Raw genomic sequence first — 27,065 nt, 5'->3', positions numbered from 1 at the left:
TTCTTGGGTTATTCAGCCCTATCGAAATATACCAGTATTAGTATCTCTCGAGGTCGAGAGTGAATTTTCATTGCCATTGCCAGATTCCAGACCAGATCGAGTGGCTCAGCGCCACCATCAAGGCGACGTGATGCTTTCAGTCTGACATCACCGCCCTTATCCAGGCTATATATATACACTGCCGATCAATAATACTCTAATTGGAACTGTTTATCGACTAGGACTGCAACTTTTGTACATACCAATTTGTCCGGCTGGCCCATACCCGCACGTCACTTCGCCACAATGACCTTTGAGATTCCCTCCGTCTCCGAATTGAAACACGCCGCTGAGGACGGTCAGCGCATCACCGCAGCCGATGTCTCGTCCATCTCACAAGCCGAAAGCGAGCTAACGGGGCGCGGCCCGGTTCGTGGTGGTCCAGCTGGTAGGGCAGGAATCCCGGGCCACCCCATGTCATCCCGGCCCGCTCTCTTTCGGACTTAACCTTAAGGCCACGGACTCGGATGTGATGCTAACTAGTAGTGACATATAGCCACAGCACAAAGTATCGCGATGAGACAAATGAATTTCGATACCAAGCTGGACGAGGTTTCGCGTAAACCTTCCACTCAGATTTCACAGCGAGATGCAAAGGAGATGCAATCTTCCGAGGTAGGAGGTTCTCCCAGTCACATATACTGGATTTCTACCTAGTCTGAATCCATATAAAGATGAAACTAAACTGATCGTGTTTACAGGGACGAGCTTTCCACCGCGCACCTGGCTTTGGATCTGTATCGTCGCAGGTTCGCTTGATTGCCAATCAGAATGAGGTGCAAGATATACCTCCTATCATGGCAGATGTTCCAGCATATGTAACCAAGGATGATGCGCGCGAGGCGCAGCGGGCAGAGTCGTTGTTCTATGGCGGTGCGATCCCGAGTGGTGGGATGGCGTCGCAAATGCAGGTAAGTGGGCAGTGTATTGTGGCGGTATCATGGCTCATGATCGCATTGACGAGATTTGTAGAGTGCAGCGGATAAAGTGGAACAAGCGCGGCGGGATATTATTTAGTATAGTACTATGTAGAGCAAGGCAGAGCAAAGCAAAGCAGAAACAATAGCATCACCGGATTTGGTAATAACCTCGGCCAAAGGGACCAAAGAAGTATGTGTACTAGTGGACCTTGGGTGAGATGATAGTGGATTTACCCGAATTCTTCAGTGGTTTGGTCTTACTAGCTTCTTGGAAGCTTCCCCTCACTCGGAGTTAACTGCGCTAAGAGCGAGAATGACGGGCTTATGCAAGTTATTCAAGAAAGTCAGCACCCGTGATCGTCTGTGCCGAATAACCGATTGTTTCCAAGCTAAACTTGAAATGATAGTTAGTAACTCCCTTAACCCCCTCTTGCACTTCGTGGAGGTAGCATAAAAGTCATGGATCAACTATTTTGATATCGCTCCCTCGCCCGTCACCCCAATGACCATCATCACACGAATCCTGTCCCACGCGGCAAACAAGCCCTACCGAACGAAAAATCTAGATACCGAACCGCCCTTTCTCAACGATGACGGCCATGTCGATTTCGGCCCGAATGATATCGAAAATCCCCGCAATTGGTCCTTCTATCGGAAAACCTTCGTAACCATCGCCGCGGTCCTGCTGGTCGTTAATGCGACTTTTGCCTCGAGCTCGCCGAGTGGTTGTTTCCCTTCTATCTCAAAGCACTTTAATATTTCGACCGAGGTTACCGGTCTCACGATAACATTATTCCTATTGGGATATTGCGCTGGCCCTCTCATCTTTGCCCCGCTTTCTGAATTCTATGGCCGACGATGGATCTTCTACATCACTTTCGGCAGCTATATGGCATTTAACTTTCTCTGCGCCTTTGCACCGAATTTTGCAGCCTTACTTATCGGTCGGTTTTTGACTGGTACTTTTGTCTCCGCCTGTCTGAGTAATTGTCCGGGTGTCTTGGCGGACTTGTGGAATCCTTTGCAGCGCGCCAATGCGATGGCTGGTTTTTCGGCTATGGTTTGGATTGGACCGGCTCTTGGTCCTGTTGTTGCGGGATTCATTCAACTGAAGAAGGAATGGCAGTGGAGTTTCTATGTGCTGTTATGGTTGGGCGCGCCGACTTGTTTGGTCATGCTGACGATTCCTGAAACCTATGCGCCAATTGTTCTCTGCAACAAGGCGAAGCGAATTCGCAAAGCGAAGATCCCGGGATATGAGACTGTGAAAGCGCCCGCGGAGGAGAGTGATCGTACACTCGCTGGTATCTACAAGGTCGCCCTTGTTCGACCTTGGATCATTCTCTTTGATCCGATCTCCTTGTTCTGTGCTATCTACCTGGCCTTTGTTTACACCCTGCTCTACATGTTGTTTAGCATATATCCCATTGTGTTCCAGGAGAAGCGAGGGTGGAATTCTGGTGTCGGGGAGCTACCGCTGGTTGGTACAGTTGCCGGCGCGCTGCTCGGCGGCGCGGTTGTCCTGATTGATACCCGGATGCGACAGAAAAAAGTCGACCGAGGGGAGATGAAGATGGAAGATGCTGAGCCTGAGGATCGGCTGCCCCTTGCCATGATTGGCGGTGTTGGGTTTGCAGCGTCCATGTTTTGGTTTGCATGGTCAGCCGAGTACAAGTGAGTAACATGCCTTAACTAATACGTTGACGCATTACCTGAATGAAGCCCTAACATCAACAGCCATGTCCACTGGATTGTCCCGACGTTGGCTGGGTGTTTTCTGTCTAGCTGCCTTCTACTAATTTTCGTTTCGTATCTCAATTATCTGGTAGATGTGTATATGATGTGAGTCTGCGGAGGGGACTACCTTGCTGTTCTACAGCGACTCGAATTCAAATTGACACATTCGCAGGTATGCCGCATCAGCCATTGCTGCGAACACAATTGCTAGATCTGCCTGCGGCGCTGCAGCACCGCTCTTCACAAATCAAATGTTCGACGCGCTTGGTGTGGGAGGCGGAGGTAGTCTCATTGGAGGAGTGGCTACTCTGTTGGCAGTGATTCCATTCCTCTTTTACAAATACGGCAAGCAGATTCGGGCCCGAAGCAAGTTTTCACCAACGACACAGAAGCGCGTACAACCGAAGGACGAGGAGAGTGTGCCGAACAGGGATGGGGCAATGGATAGTAACTCCGAGTCCAAGGAACTTGCATAAAATATAGCCAGGGGCCCTGGAGTACTCCCCAGTAAGATTCCAAGCACATACTCCTACATAGTCCAAAATTGATAGATACTATATTTCCTATCCATGGCCCACGGGTATACGAATTACCATGTAGTACTAGTTAACTAGTACAGACGAGGATAGGAGTACTCGAAAATAGGGAAGGATTGTAATGCAGGCCACCTATCAAATGCCGGACTGATTATTGTGAATCGTCCCAACTAAAGGGACAATCGTACCGGACAATACAGAGAAGGATGCATTGAGCCTTGCCAGAGGTCCCCGGTGTGTGTGCGGATGAAGCACTCGGAGAAAGTCGTAGGAGGCTTGCATTGCAGGGGGCATCTCTCGCCCGACCCGCCCGACTGGATTGACTGCCGATCACGGTGGTGGCCTCGCTGTTTCTCCGATAATCTCTGCGACGGCCTGCCAATGCCAACCCTGGCCGGACCACGAGGATGGTGGGGGTTGTGAGCTTCCAACCGACAGAACCGATTCCGCCTCGCCAGAATTAAAATTATCATCTCAAATTCAAATCCCAATTCCATTTCAATGCAGCTGCAGCTGCATATGCATATGCACGAAGAATTGTCATCCTGGAACTCCGGGTTGGACTCCGATATATGCGCAGCATGCACCAGCCACCCCTCTAGGACCCACGAGGGGTAGTGATGTATCAGAATCCACTCTAGCTCTTCTGAGCTGACCGCATCTCTTTATCTCACAAAGAAAGTCACCAAGTTCGAAGGAATAAGTGGCCCCATTCCAGTTCCAGAAATGTTTGGGAGAGTTCTGTGATGCCCCGCAGACCCCACACTGACTCCAATCCACATATTCTTGAGCCACGAGGGTCGAGCGTCAAGGGTCCAAGTATCGGTAGGAAGATCCTGGGCAGACAGGGGAAGCAGGGACTGCGCAATTGATTCAAATGAATATCGTCAAGGCATGAATAGGCAAAGGAGCGAGGGTACGCGGGTCCGGGGAGTCAGATGGTTGAGATGGTTGAGCTGGATTGCGGGGCTCCGGTCCCGCATTGATTGAGTTGTGCCTTTTTCCTGTTAAGTTAAGTGGCTGGCAAGGTATTTGTCATGCCTGGGAGCTGCGTGAGTGGAAGTGGAAGTGCGAGTGAGAGTGAGAGTGAGAGTGGAAGCGTAAGTGGGAAGTGGAAGAAGCTAAAAGAAGAAAAAGAAGGAGGCCATCCCGCAAGGATAGCACTTGAACAATTTGGAATTGTCAATGATGTAATGGCAGTAATCAGCAACCATCAGAGGTGTTGTCTTCGCTTTAAATACCCTTGGATCCTCCAGTTAGTCCCAAGGTCCTCACATCATCACTTCAACTCTTCCTTCTTCCACTCCTCTCTGAGCACCTTGTGAGAATCAAATCTCCTCTCAACCCAACCAACCAACCAACCAACCAATCATGCCTCTCTCCGGTCATTGTCTCTGCAAGGCGGTTACCTACACTGTTGATCAGGATGCCCCTCTGATTACCGCCTACGATCACTGCGACGACTGCCAGCGCCAGTCCGGCTCCACCTACTGTAGGTAGTTCAAGTTCAAATTCGGGCTTGATATACACCTGGACACGGGCTCGGATATATCATCCCAACCGGAGTACCTAGTTTACTAACGTTCTCACTCTGAATAGCCCTGGTCGCCGTCGTTCTCAAGGATAAGCTGACCATCAACGGCCCCATCAAGAAGTGGACTGGCAAGGGTAGCTCCGGCAATGATGTGCACCGCCTCTTCTGCTCCGAATGTGGCTCTCCCATCGCTCACGACCCCGATGCCGCCCCCGAGATCATCGCTCTGAAGGCTGGTACCCTCTCCACCGAGATCAAGCAGACCCTCAAGCCCGACACCGAGATCTGGACCGTCAGCAAGCTCCCCTTCTGCCAGGAGCACCTCGAAAAGCCCTTCAAGTACATGCCCGAGTAAATCGCACTGCTCGATCATACAAACTAGTTCTGCACGTTTGATAACATGCTCTCTTCAAAATCCTTGGTCCTGTCACATTTGATACCGGAGTGCAACCCATAAGAACAAACAACACAAAAAATAACCAGATAACCCACGAACAGCCAAAAAGAGTGGATGTTGATGATTGATGATGATACACGAAATAGTCTTGAATATGACAATGTTCCAATTCCGGATTTTCTCCACCCTTTCCCTGGAAGTTTCTCCCTTCACTTGTGGATAGCGGAACATTCCACCCCAAGTAGGCTCGAGGCGCGGCGACATTCATGTCGGACCGCCCGGGAAATTTTGTGAGAGATGCACACGCAATCTACTGTCGCTCACTGGCAGCTTGAACATAATCATAATATATCTATAGCTAGGTCAAGCCTGCCTTTTTCTTCTTATCAATCCATACCTTGTAGCTCAACATGTCAACTGGCACTTTGTTTGTCCTCGACTCGCGTACCGGCTTCAAGTACGACATTCCCATCCATCGGAATGCAGTTCGCGCCCTTGATTTACAGCGCATCCGAGCGCCAGACGGCACAGCTCATCCAGCAGACCAGATCTCGCGTGGTCTTCGCGTCTTTGACCCCGGATTACAGAACACTGCTGTGCAGGAATCTGCTATCAGCTTTTCGTTGGCAATTCCATGCTTCCATACCACTCCTCCCACTACTAATCAAATGCCTAGGGACCATGACCAGAATTCTTTAATATTTCGGGGGTACAGCCTGGAGCAGCTATGGGAGGCTGATTTCGAACACATGTTTCATCTTTTGATGTGGGGGACATATCCTTCGGAAACTCAACGGACAGAGCTGAGCCGGAAGCTGGCGCAACACATGAAAGATATTCCAAACGCCGTCCATGACGCTATTCATCTGTTCCCGTATGACCACGTTCTTATACACTTCTGACCGCCTCTGATTTAACTCACTGGTCCGAGCAGCAAGTCCACCTTGCCGTTGCCGCTGATCCTCGCCGGCCTCTCTGCATATCTGGCTTCTGTGCCCGATGTGATGCCCACCTCAACACACGCGACTATCTACCAAGAGAATCTGGAGCGTGGCGATCAAATTATCCTTCAAACAGTTGCCTGTTACGCCGTCGTTTTCGCCGTAGTCAGATGTCATCGCAATGACATTCAGTACCAACCTCCTTCACTTGACCGAACATACTTCGAGAACCTCTTCATCATGGCCGGACTAACTGATTCAACCACTCAACAGCCCGATGAAGTCAAGCTGTCATGCTATCGTCGATTCTCACTTCTCAATGCAGACCACGGAATGGCGCTCTCGGTTTTCTCCGCTCTCGCAACCGCCTCGTCTCTCACGGATCCAATATCTTGCTTGATCGCAGCCATCACAGCTGCTCATGGTCCACTACATTTCGGTGCCGCCGAGTCTGCCCAGCGCGCACTGAAAGAAATCGGGAATCCAGACAACGTATCCGCATTTTTGGACGAAGTGAAAGTAGGGAAACGAAAACTCTTCGGATACGGGCATCGGGAGTACAAGGGAGTTGACCCACGCGTCGCCTTCATCCAAAAGATCCTGAAAGACCTACCTGTGAACACAAACTCACTCTTTAAAATCGCCAAGTCGATCGAAGTAGCCGCTAGCAAGGACGAATATTTTCTTTCGCGTTATCTCTACCCCAATGCAGATTTCTATGGCAACTTTGTCTTCACGGCTATCGGTATCGAGTCAGAGATGATTCCCGCCGCTATGCTGAGCCATCGCATCATGGGGATTATGGCACATTGGAGAGAGTACATGGGTATGTATCCACCTAAAGTCACCGGCCCTCGGTGCATTCTGTCTTTTGTTGACGGTTATAGTGGCACGTGGTAAACTTCTTCGACCGTCGCATATCTATTCGGGTAAAATGGCGACCAACGAAGCACCTTCTGCGAGGATGTGAATCTTTCAGAGTACAAAGGTGGGTGTCATTGTGATTTGGTAATTCATGGCCCTCATAGGTAGTCGCCGTATTTTAGTAGCATTGTGTCTTTTATTCCTCGGGAGTAGTCCACAAGAGTTTCAATTGAAGAACCGCCCCCTAGTGAGAACAAATCCAATTTCTTTCCCTTGACGAAATGAGCGATGATCTAGAAGACCCCCGGTCCCCATATGGGGATGATAGGCCCCATACTGAATCGGAGTCAACACCTCTGCTATGCACTCCAACTACTCGGCAGTATTCTGTCTTCATCAAAAGCCAAAAGCGATTGATCATTCTCGCAGCAGCACTCGCCTCTGCCTTCTCTCCCTTGTCAGCAAACATATATTTCCCAGCTCTGAACTCCATCGCAAAGGATTTGCATGTCACCCCATCTCAAATCAATCTAACCATAACAACATACATGGTAAGCCCTGGGTTTAAGCACAAATCTATTCACAATCAAGCCTATTGAAATTTTATGAACACTCTAGATATGTCAAGGTCTCGCACCGACATTCACTGGCTCTCTAGCCGACCAAGCCGGTCGTCGACCCGCATACATCTACTGCTTCATTGTCTACATCGCAGGCAACATCGCCCTAGCAATTCAACACTGGTATCCAACTCTACTATTTTTACGCGCAGTCCAAAGCTGCGGTAGCAGTGGAACAGTGGCCCTTGCCTTCGCTGTCGCGGCCGATATAATCACCCCTGCCGAGCGCGGTGCGTATCTGGGTATAGCCTCGCTGGGGAACATTCTCGCCCCATCGCTTGGTCCGGTCCTCGGGGGCCTGTTGAGTCAGTACTGGGGGTGGTCGGCGATATTCTGGTTCTTGGCTATTCTGTCCAGTTGCTTCTTTTTTCCTTTCGTGCTTTTCTTCCCTGAGACATGTCGGGGTATGGTTGGTGATGGTTCTGTGTATCTTCCCTCCGCGTGGAATCGTCCGCTTTGGAGTTCATTCTTCTCGAGGAGAGATGAAGAAGTTGATCCTTCGATTTTGACTTCGGCGCCTTTGAATAATTCGGCAAGGGGATGGAAAGTTCCGAATCCGTGGTCTTCGCTCCGATTGCTCTTCGCTCGTCCGGTCGGGTTGTTGCTCTTCGCCAATGGGGTTGTTTTCGGGAGCTACTACGCCGTGATGGCGGGTATTCCAGCTCAATTTGAGGATATTTATCGAATCGACGATTTCAGAATCGGGCTTTGCTTTTTACCCGCTGGCCTTGGTTCATTGCTCTCTGCTGTTGCGAATGGCTTCGTCGTGGATTGGAATTACCGTCGAATGAGGAGGGTGGAAGGAGAGACTACGATCCACAGCGTTAAACAGGATATTCTCATGTTCCCTGTGGAACGAGCAAGACTGCAGATTTGCTTGCCTATGGCCGTAAGTTTTGTCCCTTCTGCTTACTAGTTTTTCAAACATTGAAATGTTACTCCTAGATCCTCGCGGCAGCCTGCATTGCAGTGTACGGGGTACTGATTGCTCACAAATACCCCTTGTGGGTTTCATTGCTCATGATATTTGCTGTCTGTTTCTGTATCACGGCTGCGTACAATGTCATGAATGTACTTATCGTGGACTTGTACTACTCCACCCCGGCGACCGCAATGGCAGCGAATAACCTTGTTCGCTGCTCACTGGGCGCTGGCGCGGCTGCTGTCGTTGACCCTTTGATTAACAAACTTGGTGTGCAATGGACGTATGTAATTGTCGCGGGCAATTTACTAGCTGTTACCCCGTTACTAATGCTCGTCTATGCTAAGGGCTGGAGCTGGCGCCGAGTGCAAGCAGGGATGCAGATCTGACATCTGGGCAGATATGCGGCGAATTTTACATCGTCAGGAGAAGATTTTATGATGTTTGCGCTGGACTATATGATCTGGCCCTTTCGCACTGTTGGTTCAGACTAATTAGTAGAGTAAGCTCCTACTAGCAGTATGCCTTCAGTAAATACAGCCCTCAGTTTTCTTGTGCTCCTTGCACACACACAGTTGTCCCTCCTCCCCCTTCAGGGCCAACGGCTGTCCTTGCGATACCCTGAAGGGGAATGGATCACTCCAGGATCAATCCTTGATATAATGGGTAAGAACAGAGTTGCCGACAAATGTGTCAATTTAAGTTAAACACTTCAGGAACAAAATCTATACCAGAAATCGGTAGCTACGGCTTGTCCTGCCAAAAGCATTACATTATGCTTTCGCTGGACACCGACGTTGTCATGCCAAACACTGGGACCCAGACAGTGGTACTGCACTGGTACCAACCCCATCTCGCCTTCAACTGCACAGATGGAAATCATGATGAGGGTACTAGTAGACGTCTAAGTCCTGACAATAACTTAAACTCTACAACGGACTATCTCGCACCGTACATTGCACCCCAGCCACCGCCAAACTCGCACCATCACTACATCTTCCTGCTTTTCGCACAGCCACCAGACTACGGGTCCCCGATGTGTTTCTCGCATATTCCTCCCAAGACACCCGATGCACGTGCTGGGTTCGACCTCCGCCAGTTTATGCATGCCGCTGGGTTAGATCCGCCGGTTGCTGTCAATTACTTCTTCGGCCGGAATCAGGCTTCGGATCATAACAGCCCGCCGCCTTCTTCGAGTGTGACCACTACCTCGTTCCGATCGGTGACCTGTACGACTGTTCCTACTGGGTTCTTCAGACAGATGTGATGGCGTGCGGAGGTCTTGAAGATTTTTGACAATCATGTACTATCTTGGAGCTGTTTACTTTGGCCGTGTCTGATGGTAATGGACTGGGATTAAGTGAATGATCTAAAGATTTTATGACATCCTACTCGCGCGACGCGGACCACGAGTTGCGAAAACTTTGATCTCGTATGACGTTGGCTTTACTTCTCGTAGGGCTACCAAATTTGATCGTCATAGCTTGCTTACGTCTTCCCACTGGAGATTGCCCACTATATTGTAATAACGGAAATCATATGATATCCGAGAATTGTGTTTCATGATTTGAAATCCAGGTGATAGCATATACACCAGACTCAATCAATAAACACAGGGGATTTCAGGCTTCTAAACTTGAACTTATCTGCATCGAGTTCCATCTAGACAATCGCACAAATTGGTGCCTGAGCCGCTTATGTGAATTTGAGGTCATAAGTTACAAGTAGAATCACTGTTCGACGAGACCTGTACCTTCGGGCTCCACTCGATCTATAACCTTCTTTCCCCTCGCGTTTCCCGGCGGATCTCAAGGGAGATCCCGAATTTGTTGCACTTTAGCCTCAGGGTCCCCATGACCGAGCCCCATTCTGTTCCCCATTTAACAATGTGACCTGAGCATCTCAGGGTCCCCTAAACGGCGATTCGTAGTCATGGTCCCCGACCAAGGGCACAGAAACGGGGAGCACGCGTGGTATCCTCAGTGGTCGGGTACCACAAAGCTATTTGTCATGCGAGGGGATTACGGATGTAACTTTTCCTTTCTTCAAGTCCCTTGTGAGTGGTGCTCAGAATCATGTATGACCTGATGGGAAGTATACTGGACACGAGTGAACGATAGCATGCCTGTTTGCGGGGTAAGAGATCTGGTAGATAAATGATCTTCGTTGATGGGGGTCATGTAGACTGACTTGCTAAATACATAACTCGGGTTTATTCGGCTTGACCTCCTCACGTCGAAAAAAAAGAAGCGGAAATAACTTGAACAGGATTTCTTTGTGTTATCCCTGAACTGCAATCGATATGAGCTTACCAAAACCTTCACGATCCAACACAGGACAACTGCCGAAAAGCGTCAAGGTTCGATCAACATGTAATGCTTGTCAGCAGGCCAAAATTCGGTGCAGCCATGAGAAGCCCTCTTGTCGCCGTTGTCAGAAGCACAAGATTGACTGCATATACAGCGTTTCGCGGCGACTGGGCCGGCCCGCGAAGAAGAAGGAACGCATGGTCATGGATGAGATGAATGGTAGCCCGACGCAAGTCATCCTCGAACAGGACCGTGAAAAAAAAGCCCGAAAGCCCGCGAAGAAAAAGATTCGTTCTCAGCAGCCGATCACTTCAACACGTTCTCGTGTTGGTAGACCGCCAGAGAACGGCCCAACAGACGCACAGACCCTAGCAAAGAGCAGTGTAGAGGAATATTCGGGTGGGTTGAATTTTTCTTCACGTAGAAGCAAGCATTAGCTCATATATACAGGTTTCGAACTGGATATTACGTCTGAGGGCTGGCTCCAAGAGTTGATGGCCACCCGAGTAAACGGAAATGCGAACAACAACACTCTTACGGATTATAGATATGACGATTTTGACCTTGAGGAATTCGATTCCATTTCAGAATGTCTCATGCATTCAGAGCCTCTTGTCTTTGGTGGATCGGCAGATGGTCAACTCTCAATATCGACGGGCTTCCAATTCACCTCACCTCCTATGCAATTCGAAAACGAACTTGATGTGTTCCAAAGTACACCTTCTACGGAGCGCATCGACGCCCTGACTCTAGGAAACATAGCCTCAATACAGTGGCCCTATGACTCTACCCCCCAGAATGAATCCGATACCTTTCTCAGACCCCTGGTCTGAAGACAGAATTGCACCTACCAGTATCCTGGTCGAAACAGCGGATAATGGCAACGGTTTACAGTCTCCAGGCTTCAATAACAACGATGTATATTCACCCCAGGACACCGATTTTCCTGTTCTACTGGAAGCAGCGACAAACTTCAATTGCGGTTGCTACAAGCAGGTAATCAGCGAACTGGTCAGGTTCGAACTTAAGACCGGACCAAACGGGGTTTCCAGCATTGATAGCATTCTCGCATGCCAAAAGGAACTATTATTGCAAACCGAGTCAATTTTGCAATGTAATCTGTGCTCCCAGTCCGAGGCCCAGGCTAATGCACTCATGGTGATTATCGTGATTATTGACAGTCTTCTCACGACGCTCGATGCATCTGCTACCTCTGGCAAACCCGTTATTTTGGAGGCTGTCCCGGAATCTAATGCACAGGTGGGTCGCAGACAGCAGAAGGATGGCGGAAATTGTCTCAAATCGCATATCGATACGTGTCCATTGCTAGTGGGTGGATTCCAGGTGCCTGTGGAAGAGAAGTCATGTTTCATTCGGCAGGTGTTACAAGCGAGGCTTTCTATGCTTTTGCTAACGGTGAGACGAATTCGGATGTGCATGCAGCAGCAACTTGCGGCGGCATTTTCGCGGGGTCGTCTTTTGATGATTATGGAGACGGATAGGAGACTGCAGTTGATTATGATGAAGATAAAGATGGCCGTTGGATGAGCGTCGGAACGTAAATGTCGCTGTCCATTGCATTGCATAGTGTCGCATCGCTTTCCGTGGAGGGTAGATAATTGAATCATTTTCAAATCAGAGTACCCCAAAGTCGACCAATAGACAGGCTTCCTTTTCAATAGAGTTGCTTATTTGTTGAGGGGTTTCTGCATAGCCCAGGAGTAACCATCTAGTAGATGGTCTCACGGAGAATGAACACATTTGCTGTGTATCTCGAAAGATACCTCGGCTCAACCGTGGAGACCGTGATTGTGAATCCGGGTTTGGTGTAGCTGCAGTATTCCATCTCGAGCTTTGAGCGGCTACTTTCATTTGAGAAGTCGATCGTTTCTCCAGACTCAAGACCACGGGTTCGAATTTGACAATTTAAGCCAATATTCCATGAGCTAGCCGTCCTCGGTTTACTCATCTCAGCACCCTGCTGGTAATTTTCGACCGTCGCGTAACAGCGCTTACTCTCCCTGCGCAGTAAACCTCTTTGCGATCGCAGACTTGAGAGCCCCACGTGTTTTCATCAAGAGGCAACCTACCTAGACCGAGTAGAATCAACTCAAACAACAACTACCTTTCAAACAGCTTGACGATGGATACCCCCTGCAAATGCTCCTTGGAAGCCTTGAAGGTAATGGCAGATCTGCAAAACGTCCATGCAGTGGTCGACGTGGAAACCATTCTGAATTTGACTCACCGGGTCTGGCTACAAGGCAATACTATGATCCAATGTGAGAATTGTATCAAGACGGCGCAATCCTCCATCGTTACCCTGCCCGCTCTTTCAGATGGGTGCCTACCACTTCTCGAGGCATTGTGTGCGGCGTACGATATCTCGACTCAGCCCGGGTTCTTCGACTCTGCCATGTTAGCCTTTGAGCAGCCAGTTTCGTCAATTATTTGCATCCGTAGTCAGGCATTCTTGGGTCGGACTGAGCTTGATGATTTTGAGGCTCGGCTGTTGATTCGTACACTGCTTGCGCGTGATTTGATTCGTTTTGTGGAGTTGATGGAGGCTCTGAAGGAGGTTTTGACTGTTCTGTTGGATGGTAACCATGTTCATCGGAATGCAATGGCCACGGTTAGGGCCTGTGAGTCGTCGGTTGAGTCTACTATCAGTCGACTAGCTGTTCTCATGCAAGTTGTGGAGGGGGACTGCGATGCCGGGATGTCATCAGGCTGTCTTGATATTTGTTGAAGGCATCCATGTGATGGCGTACGGGGTTGGGAGGGTTCTTGGGAGCGTGAAAGCATCGAGATGTCAGAGTAGTAGGTATGGATACTCATTGTATATTAAGTAGTTTAGCACATGTTGCATGACATAGTTCACCAGAGCATGATGGTAAAGAAAAAGCAACTCCCCTCGATGTGCAATACCCGTGTCCACCAAACCGTACTCCGATGCTTCGGTGTATCATCATCATCAATCGACGCGTCGCTGTCCTTATGCGCCCCAAACCCGCTCATAGACACCCACCCATTGGCCCCAGCCGATGACCTTGCCGACCATGGCGTCCTTGATATCGTTCTTGCTGACCTTTTCGGGATTGTCAAATTCGAGAGAAGCATTGAGAGCGACGATAGTGAAAGTGTAGCGATGGGGACCATGACCAAAAGGAGGAGCAGGACCACCATAAGATGTGCCCAGTGGGTTTGGCACGAAGCGCCAGCCGGCATCGGTCCGGCGGTGCTTTGCGTTCTCCGGACTGACCTCCACGCTGGCCGGAACCGCAGTCGTTGCGGAAGGAGGAATGGCCCAAAACAGGCCGTGATGTATGACAAGGAAGGGAATCGGGATATCGATGTCTTCGCAGATCAAGACATATTCTTTGACTGGCGAGGTACATTCGGGGATCGACCAGCGTAGTTCTGGATGACAGCCAACACCATCCTCTGCATACCCGGAATGTTTGAGTAGCATTGTAGAGCCCGAGGGACCACATTCGGGTGCTTCCAGGGTCATATTAGGCTTGGGGATATTTTGGAAGGCCGGGTGGTGGATGATTTGGCGCGATTCGTGATCCCGGAAAGGGTAGAGCAACCGGCCGAGGCCATACTGTAGGTAGTGGAGGATTGGCATTGGCGCGTCGATTCTGTTGTTTCTGGTCAAATCAACCGTCGCACACGCGGAATTATTCCTGGTGTAAAAGGCTTTGTGTAGCAGCCCGGGTGTTTTGCATTGGAGAAGAAGAAAACTTCAGACTCGAGTATTTGAGGGAGTAGAATATACAGCGTCCCGGAACCGGTCCGGAACCGGCATCAGCTGGGCATGATACTAGTAGAAAAACTCGGTGGACTACAACCTTCGAAGGCTGGCATGAAAGATACAGGAAAACTCACATTTTAAATTAAGATTCACATAATTCTGTAATCAGCGGTGATCGCAGAAGTAAAAAAGAGAAAGCAAAAATGGTAGCGAGGGGATTCGAACCCCTGCACCTCTCGATACACGAATACTCCGGCCCTGAGGGACGGAAGCTTATAGCTTGAGTCGTGCGCCTTAGACCACTCGGCCACGCTACCAGAAAGACGATTATGTAACTGGTCCGAAGTACTATTAGGCCCTGTGGTAGTATTACTGATATACACCACAAGGTATAACAATAACTAACTATTTTCTACTTCAATTCTATACTTCAAGCTCTTTGCCAGCTACCTTCCTCTGTGGCCAATTCAAATTATTACCCCTATCATTAAAATAAGGGCTATATCCATGCATTCTGATGTTTATGACCATGTTCATGTATACTCTGTATCCGTAGCATATATCATTCCCATTACGATCTGCACAATGACCGCATGGCCCCGCCTGCCGTGTTTCCGCCCGCATCCGGCTTTGGAATCCTCAATCCCCTCACGCATCTCCAACTCCTTCCTTGACTCTTTTTTTTTTCTCCTTCTTTCCCCCTGTTCCTGAACATCTCCATGATCTGGTCCACACTCGCCGCGCTCAAGACCGACCCCACCGAGGAGGCTCGCGCCCAGGTTCAACAACGAACTCCCCGCTATGCCGGCGAAGATACCACCCCGACCACCCGCCGGGAGATCCTCGGTTGGTACGCCTATGGTATCGCCGCTGAGGTCTTTGCTGTTTCTGGCGTTGGTATGAACTTAATTCCCTGGTCCAAATTTACTTTCCCTTAATACCATGTTATGTTATACTACTACTGTATATCAACCATACTATACCACCACACTATAGTAGCTATAGTATAGCATACTAGTACCATTCTCTGCTGTGACCGTGCGAAAAATAGCTAATTGAATCAATTATCTCTAGGATCCTTCCTCCCCTTAATGCTGGAACAGCTCGCTCGCGAACATGGGTCTTTACAAGATACTCACCGACCGTGTTGGGGCGACGCTGCACCTGACGAGAACGCGCGGAATGGCGAACAATGTGTCATTGGATTGATGGGCCTGCAAATCAATACGGCCAGCTTTGCGATGTATACATTCTCGCTGGCAGTGCTGATCCAGGCTCTGACATTGATTTCATTCAGCGCATTGGCTGATTATGGTAGGTCTCCATTTGTTTACTTATTTACTTGCCTCCCTCCGACTCCATTCCGCATCGCGCAAGCTCCAACTTGAACTAACGCCTCTCATCCATCTAGAGAACAATCGAAAATCGCTACTCCTAGCCTTTGGCTTCCTCGGCTCCGTGACCAGCATGCTCTTCGTCCTCATCTGGCCTTCGATATATATCCTCGGCGCCGTACTAGTCGTTATCGGGGTAACATGTCTCGGATCCTCATTCGTAGTACTAAATTCCTTCCTCCCCGTCCTCGTCGCGAACGATCCCTCCGTGCAAAACCCCGAGCATCGCACCAGCGAAGAAATGTCGAGTTTCAATCGGCGCGAGGACGACTTTGACTGGAACGAATGGAGTGATCAGGAAAGCGTGGACGGTGTACATGACCACCGAAGCAGAAGCAGCAATGACATGCACGAAATGAACGAATCATATTCTCCGAGTCCCGAAGCCGGACTGAAGGAAAACGAAAAGCCCAAATCAGCATCGCCGGAACTCCAACTATCAACCCAGATCTCATCCAAGGGCGTCGGACTGGGCTATCTAGCCGCAATCATCGTGCAAATCCTCAGTATCGTCATCCTCATCACCGTATCCAAGACCTCTCTCGCCAAAGCATCGGGGACATGGCCAATGCGGTTTGTTCTGCTCCTCGTTGGTATATGGTGGGGCGTGTTTACCTACTTGACCAGTCGTCTCCTCCGACCCCGACCCGGTCCTCCCCTCGACAGTATCAGCTCATCCGGACCTGGGGCTGGCGGCTCGGCGAAGTGGCGCGTCTGGCTACGTCTAGTGGGATTTTCCTGGAAATCGTTATGGCGAACCGTGAAGATTGCGGTGCAATTACGAGAAGTGATGATATTCCTCGTTGCGTGGTTCATGCTTTCGGATGCGTTGGCAACGGTCTCCGGGACGGCAATTCTATTCGCGCGCACGGAATTGAAGATGAGTACGACTGGAATCGGCCTTTTATCCATCACGGTGATAGTGTCTGGAATGGGAGGCGCGTTCTTGTGGCCGAAGGTTTCGGCGCGATTCGGTCTCAAGTCCAATCAGACGATTATGGTGTGTATTGCGCTGTTCGAACTGATCCCGCTATATGGTATGCTGGGGTATATCCCATTTGTGAAGAGATGGGGTGTCATTGGGTTACAGCAGCCGTGGGAGATATTCCCATTGGGAATTGTGCATGGTGTTGTTGGTGGTGGACTCGCGTCTTATTGTCGGTCTTTCTTTGGACTGTTGATTCCTCCGGGTAGTGAGGCGGCGTTTTATGCGCTTTATGCGGCGACGGATAAAGGGAGTTCGTTTATTGGGCCGGCGATTGTGGGTGTGCTTGTGGATGCGACTGGACAAGTGCGGTCGGGATTCTTTGTGATTGCGATTTTGATTGTGTTGCCGTTGCCATTGGTGTGGATTGTCAATGCAGAGAAAGGTCGGCGTGATGGGTTGGCGATGGCGGAGAAGTTGGGACCTTCCAAGTTTGCTGGGGAGGAAAATGGGCAGGAGGCAGAGGGTTTACTGAGGGGAAACAATTAGGGGAATACCATGGCATTATGCATAGATTAGAATGGTAGATTTACGACTATATTGTGCACGCTAAGTGAATATGATGATTGATGATCAGATCACGACTTGGTGGGCTAGATGAGGCTGATGCCAGCGCCTTGACTCGGAACACTTTGGCCCCCAAACTCTGACGTCGCATTGGGGCAAGTGGTCACGCTGTTGCTCGGGGTTGTGCCGGTATTTATGCCAAGGAGAAGAGAAGAGGAGAAGAGGAGAAGATTCGTATTTGTCCGACTGTCTGACTGTACTCCGTGATTGGGGTCGAATACGAGGTGCCGGGCAGTGCATGCTGTCGAGTAAGCAGTCAGCCTTGCTCCCTCTGCTTGCCCTCCCAGGAATGAGAGAATGGCCCAAGTGGAGCGTCATGATCGGCAGGGTCATTGAGGCTGTTCGGTTTCTGGGGTCCAATTGTCCATCTCATTGGCACGGAGGAGGTCCAAAGGGCGATGACCATGGGGCTGTTCCCAAACTGCCCCCAAAGACCCGACAATCCTTGCTGGAAGCAGTTATCGATGCGTTCCAGTTGAAGTTGTAAAGTGGCAGCCTTATCCGTAGTGTGTAGTAGTCAGTGTGCCAGTGTGCCAGTGTGGATATAGTCATGGCGGATCCCCGGAACTCCGGCGCCTCGCCCAGCTTTTTTATTCCAACACATTCTGCTTAGTCTCGACTGGACTGGACGGCCTTATTTTGTCTTGTCTTTGCTTCCAAAGCTTGTACCTTGTACCTCCCAAGTACTCGCCATGCGTTGCACTTCATTTGTCGCACTTTGTTTGTTTGCCGGAGGTCACGCGCAACCGGTCCAAACCGTCCAGCCGCTCCAACCGCGCGCCGCTTCAAGTTCCGTTGTTCCCGTCGACAACTGCTCCGCACTGCCAAATTTCAACAACACGACCAACATTGCCGGTCCCTGGAAGATCCGGGTGGATGGGTGCAGTAATGGGAGTTCACAGGGCTGCCCCATGGAGGGATTCGCTGCGGGTTGCGACGTGACGCGGTCGGCCGATGAGAAGGGGATTGAAAAGGGTGCCGTGAGTGTTTCTGTTCCTTGCAGCCAGCAGTAGCATCTTGCCCCTCAGCCCAGCTCAATCATGCTAACTTCACCCCTCTGCAGATCACCATTGTCGACACCAGTGACGCGAATACACTCCTCCGCTGCAATGCCGTGCTCAACACCTTCGAAGCATACGTCCCCTCCGGAGCGGGCGCTCCGGATTGGCATGCCATTGGAATCGCCCAGGATACCGATACGGCGCAGATGGAATGGGGGTTCGGAGCACACCTCACCAAGCCCGTCCAGGCTTACCGACAGTATGTGGGCGGCATGCCGGTTGATGGGATCTTCTTGGGTTCAGAAGGTCGGACGACCTGGGCGGTACTCGATTCCGGGTCAGGATTGAGCAGTGTCAACCATCAACCCTTCTGGTTTCTGCGATTATTGAATTCCGAGACGGAGAAGTGGGCGGATGAGATGGAGACGCAGATTCGGATTGATGGGAGTTAATTGGCCTGTGAGGGCTGTCGTCGCATTCAGCATTGCCATCAGGCCGGAGTTTTTGTCAAGCATTTTATATTTTATATTTGCTCGGAGGCACGGATACCCATTTGCATATAAAAGTATACCCATAGGTAATAATGAGAACAAATTGAACTTGAAGCAGATAGTACTAGTAGTGCCTTCCAGTCGAAATATACTCCCACTATTCCCACTCCCAACGTCATCAAAACAACTTAAACAACTTGAACAACACTTCGAGTTGCGACGGCAAGAACGATGATGGAGACAGCCCGGAATAACCTTGGACTCGGAAGTCATGATGTATATTATTACTATCAGTACTATACCTCCTCTCCTCCTCTCCAACCCTCCATCTCTGCTCTATCCTACTACCTCTGAGTATGTCTGGGAATCCGAATTGCCACCGCATATACTAGGAAGCACTGACTCCCAATATCTCAATACATCGATGTCGAAAATGCAGCATCACTGTGTCGGATATTGGAACCATCATATCCTTGCTGGCCACACTACGAATGTAGTTTCGGACCGTTTGGAATGCACACGGCCTATTTTGAGCGGGTTTGATCGAAAATCTTTATTCAAACACACCTTCCGCATTGAATTATACCAATATCTGTCTCCTATGACGAAAATCGCTAGTTTTGTATTACCAGCAGAGGCGAAAGCCGCCCTCCTGCTGCTCAGAAAATACCTAGTTGATCTACTACTACCGTCTCTACTCAGACGATCTTCCCCAGATCGTCAGCGACTAACTGCCAACCTGCATACGAATATAATCTCGATCATATAATCCTGCCACGCATGGGGTGATTGATTGATTCTTTATATTAATCTGATCATCTGATCATCAGATCCCATTTTTACCCGGCTCACTGCTTCCACTCCCCGATCAGTCAAGGAATGACTGCATGTCCGGCCCGAGGTGCCAGATTCGAACGACTCGGTTGATTAAAGATGCGTTGACTGCATGATACCTTCCTCGGAAATTGAAAGAGTTGATTGAGTGGTGGCCGATTGCACGGCCAATCCTCCGTACCTTGAGAGGGTTAGGCTCTCGCTTCGCCCCCCTGGAGTCCAATCACAATGTCGCATCTCAATTCCCCAGAATCCAAAGAAGGGTTAATCACGGTCGCGGGGAAGCACTTGACCTGAATCATCCTAGCACCAGCTATCCCGCTGTCATTTCGACCGGTGATAGGTGCGAAATTAAGGGTCTACTGAGGGTCTCGGATGCTCGTCCTCAGCCTTCACATTCCGGAGCCTGTCTAGCCACCATCCTCGCCGTCCTTCTACTGGTTACATGCCATACTCCTCCGGCGCCATCCCTGGCTCAATTAGCCTGAATGCAGCCATTGTCGAGTCGTTGCCCGTTCTGTTAATATTTCTCCACGCGATCTTTATACCCCAGCATGGCATGTGGATCGCCGTGACTAGACAATGTCCGGATCGACCTATGCATATATAGCGCCGGTCCTGGTCGCACGTTTGCCCAGCTACGCGTTCTCGGTTATGCGACACAACACCTTGCGACATGTCGAACAATCCCCAGACCCAGACGGAGATCGCTCTTGAGAAGTCGGCCGCCAATCATGTCGAGGATACACTAGGTCACGGTGCCATCGTTGAGGCAAAGCATGCCACCGACGAGGAACATTCGCAGACGCTTTGGCAGGCTCTGCGGGAGAATCGCAAGGCTGTACTCTGGTCGGTCGCGATCTCCATGTCCATTGTGATGGAGGGCTACGATACTATTTTGATGGGTAACTTCTTCGCCTATCCAAGGTTTCAAGAGAAGTATGGTCAATATTATGGCGAGGAGATCGGCTGGCAGGTCTCGGCACCCTGGCAAACAGGTTTGAACATGGCTAGTACTGTTGGTTGTGTATTCGGTGAGCTCCAAACTGCCTCTCCCCCTTTTCATCAGCTTGTGCTAACCTACCCGCAGGTGGTATCTTAAACGGATGGGCGGCATCAAAGTATGGTTACCGAATTGTTATGGTCATCGCTCTCTTTTTCTTGACTGCATTCATCTTCATCACTGTCTTTGCCAACTCGGCCGCCGTTCTTCTTGTCGGCCAGATTCTCTGTGGTTTTTCTTGGGGCGTGTTTGCGACAATCGGACCTGCGTATGCTTCCGAGGTGTGCCCAACCAACTTGCGTGGTTACCTCACCATCTATGTCAACATGTGCTGGGCCATTGGCCAGCTTATTGCCAGCGGTGTACTTTATGGACTCGTCGACCGTCCAGATCAATGGTCCTATCGGATTCCCTTTGCCCTGCAGTGGATCTGGCCAGTGCCTCTAATGGCAGTGTGCTGGTTGGCACCGGAGTCCCCCTGGTATTTGGTTCGCCATGATCGATTGGAAGACGCAAAACGAAGCATTCGTCGCCTTGGCGGAGATAAGACTGAGGATCAGATCAATGGACAGTTGGCAATGATGGTCCACACTATCAAAATCGAAGCAGAGATCGAGGCCGGTACCACGTATCTGGACTGCTTCAAGGGGGTTGACCGTCGCCGCACAGAAATTTGCTGCCTTACCTTTATGGGTCAAATTCTGTCTGGTAGTACCTTCGCCTACTCGCCGACCTATTTCTTTACGCAAGCTGGCATGGATACCAGCAAGGCTTTTGAACTGGGAGTTGGATGTACTGGAGTGGCCTTTGTCGGCACTGCATTGTCATGGTGGTTGATCACCTACTTCGGACGACGCACGCTGTATGTCTGGGGTCAAGCAATCCTCTGCATGTTGCTCTTCCTCATTGGCATTCTGAACGCCGCCACAACATCCCAATCCGCCATGTGGGCCCAGGCCTCGTTCTGCTTCCTTTGGCTTTTCACATACTCTCTCACCGTTGGCCCAATTGCCTACTCTATTATTTCGGAAACCTCCTCGGTCCGACTCCGCCCTCTCACCGTTTGCCTGGCGCGTACGGCCTACCAAATCACAAACGTCGTTTCCCAGGTCCTCGAACCATATTTCATGAACCCGACTGCGTGGAATGCCTCCGGTAAGACAGGTTTCTTCTGGGGCGGCACCGCTCTCGTCGCTTTCACATGGTCATACTTCCGTCTACCGGAGCCCAAGGGGCGTACCTATGCCGAGCTTGATATTCTGTTTGCTACCAAAGTCCCCGCGAGGAAGTTTGCTTCTACTCATGTTGATGCTTATGCGATTGGCGTTTCGCCTTCGCAGGAGGGTCTTGTGAATAAGGAGCAGAGGTCTGTGGTTACCGAGTAAATGAGTATTAGTAATGGTTCACGTCACGATGTTATATATCAAGTTAATGAGATGATATCCGTCCCCATATATGGATGATGTTTACAACCTGTTACTATGGTACCCCTTTGCTCGAACGTAAAACAACCTTGGAATGAGGCTCTAGCAAAGCGAAATAGATCCTCAAGCTAAATACGTACTACCGGCAGATCAATTCAAGCCAAGTCAAGATCGGCAGCAACCTGGACAGCCGGGTCCTATCTTTACTACTACTAGTACATCTGGGGATAGCGAATATACGACAATAAAAGTGGACATTCGCCACCCCTTATCCGTAGTATGCACATAATCTTATAGTATCGAGACCGATCAGATACCCAGAATCCGCCCCAAAAAGGGGTACAATACAGTGCAGAAAAAGGAACAAGTACTAGCTATCCCCAATCATTCGTTCAACCCATTGAATTTAATTGTCCTGGGGCATCCAAGTGTAATCGATATGGGGGACATCGTTTTCGATGCTTGGTTCGGTTAGATACGATCTTCGCGACAGATATTCGCTCCCTACTATCCTTAAATTCCTTAGTAGCTGGCTGCAGACCTAGTAACCTTGGAAGCTAGCTGGATCTATCCTCGCTCCGCCGTTGAACGGCTCGGCTCGGGTCTTTGATACGATTAGCCCCATGAATACTAAGACATTAATTAATATATGCTACCCCGCGCGTGAGAACGTGCATTTTGAGATTACTGTTGCACATTCTTGCCACAAGAGTCGCTATAGTATGTATACGTAGGCTTCGGTACGGAGTATTCCTGTCTGGGGTAGTTGCGAAGTACTTCGAGTCTATACAGAAGTCTAATTTAGTGCCCAGATGTTCGGTATATAAACCATCGACCGAACCAGAACATTGGGAATAGATTAGGCACGGGACTAGGACCTGACGGGAAAGGGAGCGCCTTCGAATATAGTGTAGAGATGATCATGGATGGGGTATAGTTTACTTCATCTATACCACCGGGAATGCTGCAATGTATTAGTACTCTGTCTCTTGTAGGCTGTACGGAGGATAGAGTACTCGTATGGATCTCGACAACGCTGCAAAGTGCAAAGTGGAGAAAAAACTGCCGACAAGCTTGGACAAGCGTGAAACCGAGGCCAGACCCCCGGCGCCGGGGAATCATCTCGCTTAGACTGGGAAACGAATGGGTCTAGCCGGTTGACTACGGAGTCCTAGACCCACTGCAGGTGGCTATTCTGAGTGCAAAGAGGAGGCAGCTAGATTCAATCCTTGTGTTAACTAGTGAACCCCTGCAGTAAACGGTCTCAATAAGCGGTTTCGTCGTGTGTTGGATTTGTTGACAAAGTACGAAATATGGGTGCTTGCGGAGAATGGTCGGAGGATTGCTGGGAAGTACAGTAAAATGGGCCGAGGCGGTTGGCATGAAATGGTAATTCGTCATTGGTATCTTAATAGAATAATTATACATGAAAAATTGTGAATTATGGGGTATTAGAATGTGTCGTGCGAGGATATTCAATTCATCCTCATGTCATATGCCATATTGCCATGTGCCAGCCTATGTCTGTGCATATGCATGTGCGTTGGGGCGCTCGTCATGAATCGTCGCGCACAGACACCCGCACCGATCGCTCGACTTTCCATCCTTGGTTCGGATTGAGATCTTCCTCGCTACTGCTCGTCGGGTTCGGTCGCTGCGTCCCCATGATTGTCGTTGTCACGCCATGGTAGTCGTCGGCGTCGGTGCCGGTCCAAAGCTGGTTCGCGTCATCGCCGCCGTGGCGAGATCGCAAGGATTTGTTCTGTGCTATGTGGCTCGATAAGGGGAATGAGCCCGGGCGGGGGCGACTGCGTGAGGCGGAGGAGCCGTCGCGGAGGAATCGGATGAGCGGGCGGAGAGTGGTGAGACAGCCGGCTGTGATGCCAAGACCGGCTTCGACGTTCGACCAGATGGAGATTTGGTAGGTGTTGTCTAAGAACCAGGTTAGCGGATGGCCTTGGTAGGGCTCTTTTTTGCCTTTCTGTTTCGGAGACTGTCGTTACTCACATAGAAATTCCGTGTCCTTGTAGTGGTGGACAAATGGAATGCGAATAATGACTGCGGCGGAAGCACTGGAAATAGATTAGCGTGGGTCTAGGCGCAAGAGGCGAAGTGATGACGAACATGCAACCGATGCCTAAAATGCCGACGATGGCGGTCTTGGTGCGGGAATTCATGCGCAAATTCCAGATCAGGGCGACTGGAAGTAATCCGATCGTAAGATCGGTGATGGCAGCTCCGATACTATACAGATATGCGATGCCGATGAGGACATTCTTCTCGACGCAGTGTCCGGTCGGGGAGAGTTGGTGCCAAAAGTGGTTGACGGGACTACATTGGAATATCGTGAAGAAGAGGAAGATAAGACCGACGACGGTGGCTAGCGAGATTGCGGCGTAAAGGATCCAGGCATGAATTCGATCAACGGTGATTCGCAGGAGTGTGATGATGATTGAGATCTTAGCGAGAACACAGGTGATTACGTAGAAGATCTGCCCGAGCCACCAGCACTAGAAGACGTTAACATCGATATTTGAGCCATTTTGCAATGAACTGAAAACGTACCAGTAGCGCGCGACTGAAGCGATCGGGATAAGCTTCAAAATAAAGCAGCTTCCGGCCAATTCCGTTCTTCGCTCCAACGATACCACAGACTGCGAAGGCCAAATTCAAGACCTAAAGATAGATAGTGTGAGTTTAGGTTCCCATCGTATAGTATACGACCAGCGCGCCGACATAAAATATCGCGATCACGGGTCGCAGGAAGAAAGACCTACCATCGCTAGCACCATAGTGGTATCATCCCACCCAAAGGCCCGTACAACGCGGGTTCGAACGAAAAGTCGTAGACAGACGCTGACGAACGAGATGGCGAAGAAGACCGCGGTGACGATGAGAATGGCATTACTTCGGGTATCGTCATTGACGGCAGCCAGAATGGCGGCTTGGGCGGCCTCCTTGCGACTTTCAGCATCCATGACGACGGTATGGAGCCATCCGCATGGAGAGCAAGGCGGAGGATAGAGCGATAGAGGGTGAGGGGGAGAGGAGGGGAAAAATAAGGGTGGAAGGGGACCTCGTGGTTTTATTCTCCTAGTGATCTCCACGGGCAAGTCTGGGACCAAAAAAAAGGCTGGAGCTCTAGATTCTAGACAAACTTGGCCATGGTAAACTGGGCACGCGGTGCCGATATGTAGCGAAGCCCCTGCGTGAAGTGGAACGCATCTTTCGGCTCGGGTGGGGTAGTATTGCCCCTAGGGCCGAGTCTAAATCGCATCGATCGGCCGAAAGAGGAGTCCATACCGCGGTAGTTTGAGAGGACGGAGAGCCGAAGAGCCAAGAAGCAGCATTCCAGTGGTTGATGGGAGACTCCGTGGTCCGTACTCGTAACTCTGTACTAGGTGGTTAATTGAGTAACGGCATGATATACGAGTACAGTATGCGCACGAATGCACAAATGCACGAACCGTGAGGGTCCAGGAATATGGAGTCCAGTAGGGTTGATGTGCCGTGCGGGCGGACACTTTTTGCCCAAATAGCAGGAGAACTGGTGATCGTGACTAGTGGCGATGGGTTTCAGAAGGGGAGCCGCATTCCCCTCCACCAACAATGGGCTTTCCCCATTTCCCTGCCGCCGTGCAGATGGCGTTCCGGTCTAGGAGATTTCTCCGGTTGGGTGGAGGTCCCTCCCGAATATGTTGAGAAGAACCAGGGATGAGAAGCGGAGAGTTGCCGGATGGTGACAGATGCCATGTTCCATTGTGAAGGGTGAAGGAGGGGAGAGTTTGCCAGGAGAAAATTGGAGATTTCACATGATAGTACGGGGTAAACCATAAACCATAACCATAACCATACTCATAAACCATTGGAAGCCGAATGCGAATGGTAATGCTTATGCCTGGAGGCGGAGAAGAAGCAGAGGAGGTCAAAGTACTAAAGTACCATGACCCAAAATGGACTAGTGTCAGGGCTAACCCTAGTCCCGTGACTGAAGCATAATTGCACCTTCCCAATTGGGTTTGGCCTCGGTCCAACTATGTACGTGCATGCATACAGTATGCAGATCCATTTATATTCATTCATATCATATCATGATCTATACAGTACGTACTTTCTATACGGAGTACTCTCTACTTGTACTGCTCATTCTCTCTTTCATCCACTCTATCCACTGTCCCACTCACCACTTTGCCGAGAATCGGATCCCCCCTCCATCGCAAATCCGTCCGTGCACGTCGACTATTGGCACGCTATCTACGCTATGCATGTAGGAGGCTTGTTTCTGGGCGCGTGCGATATCCCCGCTCACGAAGATCCGATCGACGCCCAAAAATACTCCCTACACTCTGGCAACAGTCTGGCCAAACAATGCATGTGCAAATTTGAGGGGATTTGGAAATCTTCGGGGTCTTGCCAAACTGTTGGGAAACTTTATTCGGGTTGCATTCGGTATATTGGTAGTGGTACCAGTGAGGAGCGGGGGAGTTTATTGAAACCCTGCATGAGATGATCATCATCACCATTGCATGCCACATGTTCATGCCGAAGTTTCTACGAGACAAGGAGCTGGGTGGATAGGCCCACGGCTATTCTTCATCGGATCCATGGCTCTGATATGCCAGGCCGCTATCTTTGCGGAGTCTGCGCTTACCTCTTCGCCGGTTCGATGCAGAGTATATTACGTATCTGGAGAACGGGAGAAAAAGTGGCTGCTGCCATTCGATCCATTCGACCCACTCAGCCCCTTCCGGAGTTCTTGTCCACGCGATTCCCACGCGACGTCCGCGCTA

General features: G+C 50.1%; 12 protein-coding genes across 12 annotated transcripts; 10 read left to right on the top strand and 2 right to left on the bottom strand.

The window, feature by feature from the left end:
- Positions 1–285: 285 nt before the first annotated feature.
- Positions 286–1,056, top strand: N7481_000093 (uncharacterized protein; the record flags this gene model as incomplete). The annotated part of the gene is made up of 4 exons (XM_057259312.1): positions 286–427; positions 536–654; positions 741–950; positions 1,012–1,056. 4 exons carry the CDS (start codon positions 286–288, stop codon positions 1,054–1,056), a joined length of 516 nt encoding a protein of 171 aa, XP_057127144.1.
- A 405-nt stretch (positions 1,057–1,461) lies between these two features.
- On the top strand, positions 1,462–3,172 carry N7481_000092 (MFS transporter; the record flags this gene model as incomplete). The annotated part of the gene is made up of 3 exons (XM_057259311.1): positions 1,462–2,633; positions 2,697–2,801; positions 2,869–3,172. The coding sequence occupies 3 exons, from the start codon at positions 1,462–1,464 to the stop codon at positions 3,170–3,172; spliced, it is 1,581 nt and encodes a 526-aa protein (XP_057127143.1).
- Positions 3,173–4,603: 1,431 nt separating this feature from the next.
- N7481_000091 (GFA family protein) lies at positions 4,604–5,121 on the top strand (the record flags this gene model as incomplete). The annotated part of the gene is made up of 2 exons (XM_057259310.1): positions 4,604–4,724; positions 4,832–5,121. 2 exons carry the CDS (start codon positions 4,604–4,606, stop codon positions 5,119–5,121), a joined length of 411 nt encoding a protein of 136 aa, XP_057127142.1.
- Positions 5,122–5,573: 452 nt separating this feature from the next.
- On the top strand, positions 5,574–7,074 carry N7481_000090 (putative citrate synthase; the record flags this gene model as incomplete). The annotated part of the gene is made up of 3 exons (XM_057259309.1): positions 5,574–6,037; positions 6,098–6,930; positions 6,992–7,074. The coding sequence occupies 3 exons, from the start codon at positions 5,574–5,576 to the stop codon at positions 7,072–7,074; spliced, it is 1,380 nt and encodes a 459-aa protein (XP_057127141.1).
- Positions 7,075–7,249: 175 nt separating this feature from the next.
- On the top strand, positions 7,250–9,777 carry N7481_000089 (uncharacterized protein; the record flags this gene model as incomplete). Its single annotated transcript, XM_057259308.1, has 5 exons — positions 7,250–7,519; positions 7,587–8,477; positions 8,534–8,793; positions 9,031–9,176; positions 9,227–9,777. 5 exons carry the CDS (start codon positions 7,250–7,252, stop codon positions 9,775–9,777), a joined length of 2,118 nt encoding a protein of 705 aa, XP_057127140.1.
- Positions 9,778–10,812: 1,035 nt separating this feature from the next.
- N7481_000088 (Zn(II)2Cys6 transcription factor domain-containing protein) lies at positions 10,813–12,367 on the top strand (the record flags this gene model as incomplete). Its single annotated transcript, XM_057259307.1, has 3 exons — positions 10,813–11,218; positions 11,270–11,646; positions 11,714–12,367. The coding sequence occupies 3 exons, from the start codon at positions 10,813–10,815 to the stop codon at positions 12,365–12,367; spliced, it is 1,437 nt and encodes a 478-aa protein (XP_057127139.1).
- Positions 12,368–12,962: 595 nt separating this feature from the next.
- N7481_000087 (uncharacterized protein) lies at positions 12,963–13,568 on the top strand (the record flags this gene model as incomplete). Its single annotated transcript, XM_057259306.1, has 1 exon — positions 12,963–13,568. The coding sequence occupies one exon, from the start codon at positions 12,963–12,965 to the stop codon at positions 13,566–13,568; it is 606 nt and encodes a 201-aa protein (XP_057127138.1).
- A 246-nt stretch (positions 13,569–13,814) lies between these two features.
- Positions 13,815–14,450, bottom strand: N7481_000086 (YbhB/YbcL family Raf kinase inhibitor-like protein; the record flags this gene model as incomplete). The annotated part of the gene is made up of 1 exon (XM_057259305.1): positions 13,815–14,450. The coding sequence occupies one exon, from the start codon at positions 14,448–14,450 to the stop codon at positions 13,815–13,817; it is 636 nt and encodes a 211-aa protein (XP_057127137.1).
- Positions 14,451–15,295: 845 nt separating this feature from the next.
- On the top strand, positions 15,296–17,444 carry N7481_000085 (uncharacterized protein; the record flags this gene model as incomplete). The annotated part of the gene is made up of 3 exons (XM_057259304.1): positions 15,296–15,473; positions 15,651–15,890; positions 15,988–17,444. The coding sequence occupies 3 exons, from the start codon at positions 15,296–15,298 to the stop codon at positions 17,442–17,444; spliced, it is 1,875 nt and encodes a 624-aa protein (XP_057127136.1).
- Positions 17,445–18,214: 770 nt separating this feature from the next.
- Positions 18,215–18,975, top strand: N7481_000084 (uncharacterized protein; the record flags this gene model as incomplete). Its single annotated transcript, XM_057259303.1, has 2 exons — positions 18,215–18,502; positions 18,586–18,975. 2 exons carry the CDS (start codon positions 18,215–18,217, stop codon positions 18,973–18,975), a joined length of 678 nt encoding a protein of 225 aa, XP_057127135.1.
- A 1,549-nt stretch (positions 18,976–20,524) lies between these two features.
- On the top strand, positions 20,525–22,236 carry N7481_000083 (uncharacterized protein; the record flags this gene model as incomplete). The annotated part of the gene is made up of 2 exons (XM_057259302.1): positions 20,525–20,882; positions 20,939–22,236. 2 exons carry the CDS (start codon positions 20,525–20,527, stop codon positions 22,234–22,236), a joined length of 1,656 nt encoding a protein of 551 aa, XP_057127134.1.
- Positions 22,237–23,830: 1,594 nt separating this feature from the next.
- Positions 23,831–25,253, bottom strand: N7481_000082 (putative integral membrane protein; the record flags this gene model as incomplete). Its single annotated transcript, XM_057259301.1, has 5 exons — positions 23,831–24,207; positions 24,283–24,347; positions 24,400–24,785; positions 24,841–24,951; positions 25,053–25,253. The coding sequence occupies 5 exons, from the start codon at positions 25,251–25,253 to the stop codon at positions 23,831–23,833; spliced, it is 1,140 nt and encodes a 379-aa protein (XP_057127133.1).
- Between the last annotated feature and the right edge of the window lie 1,812 nt (positions 25,254–27,065).

The sequence above is a fragment of the Penicillium waksmanii genome (assembly GCF_028829765.1).
Source record: "Penicillium waksmanii strain IBT 27052 chromosome Unknown utg000001l:1.0-4852451.0:1.0-4856178.0, whole genome shotgun sequence".
NCBI classification, from domain to species: domain Eukaryota; kingdom Fungi; phylum Ascomycota; class Eurotiomycetes; order Eurotiales; family Aspergillaceae; genus Penicillium; species Penicillium waksmanii.
Note: the sequence above shows the minus strand (reverse complement) of the source record. Positions and strands in the feature narration are given on the sequence as shown.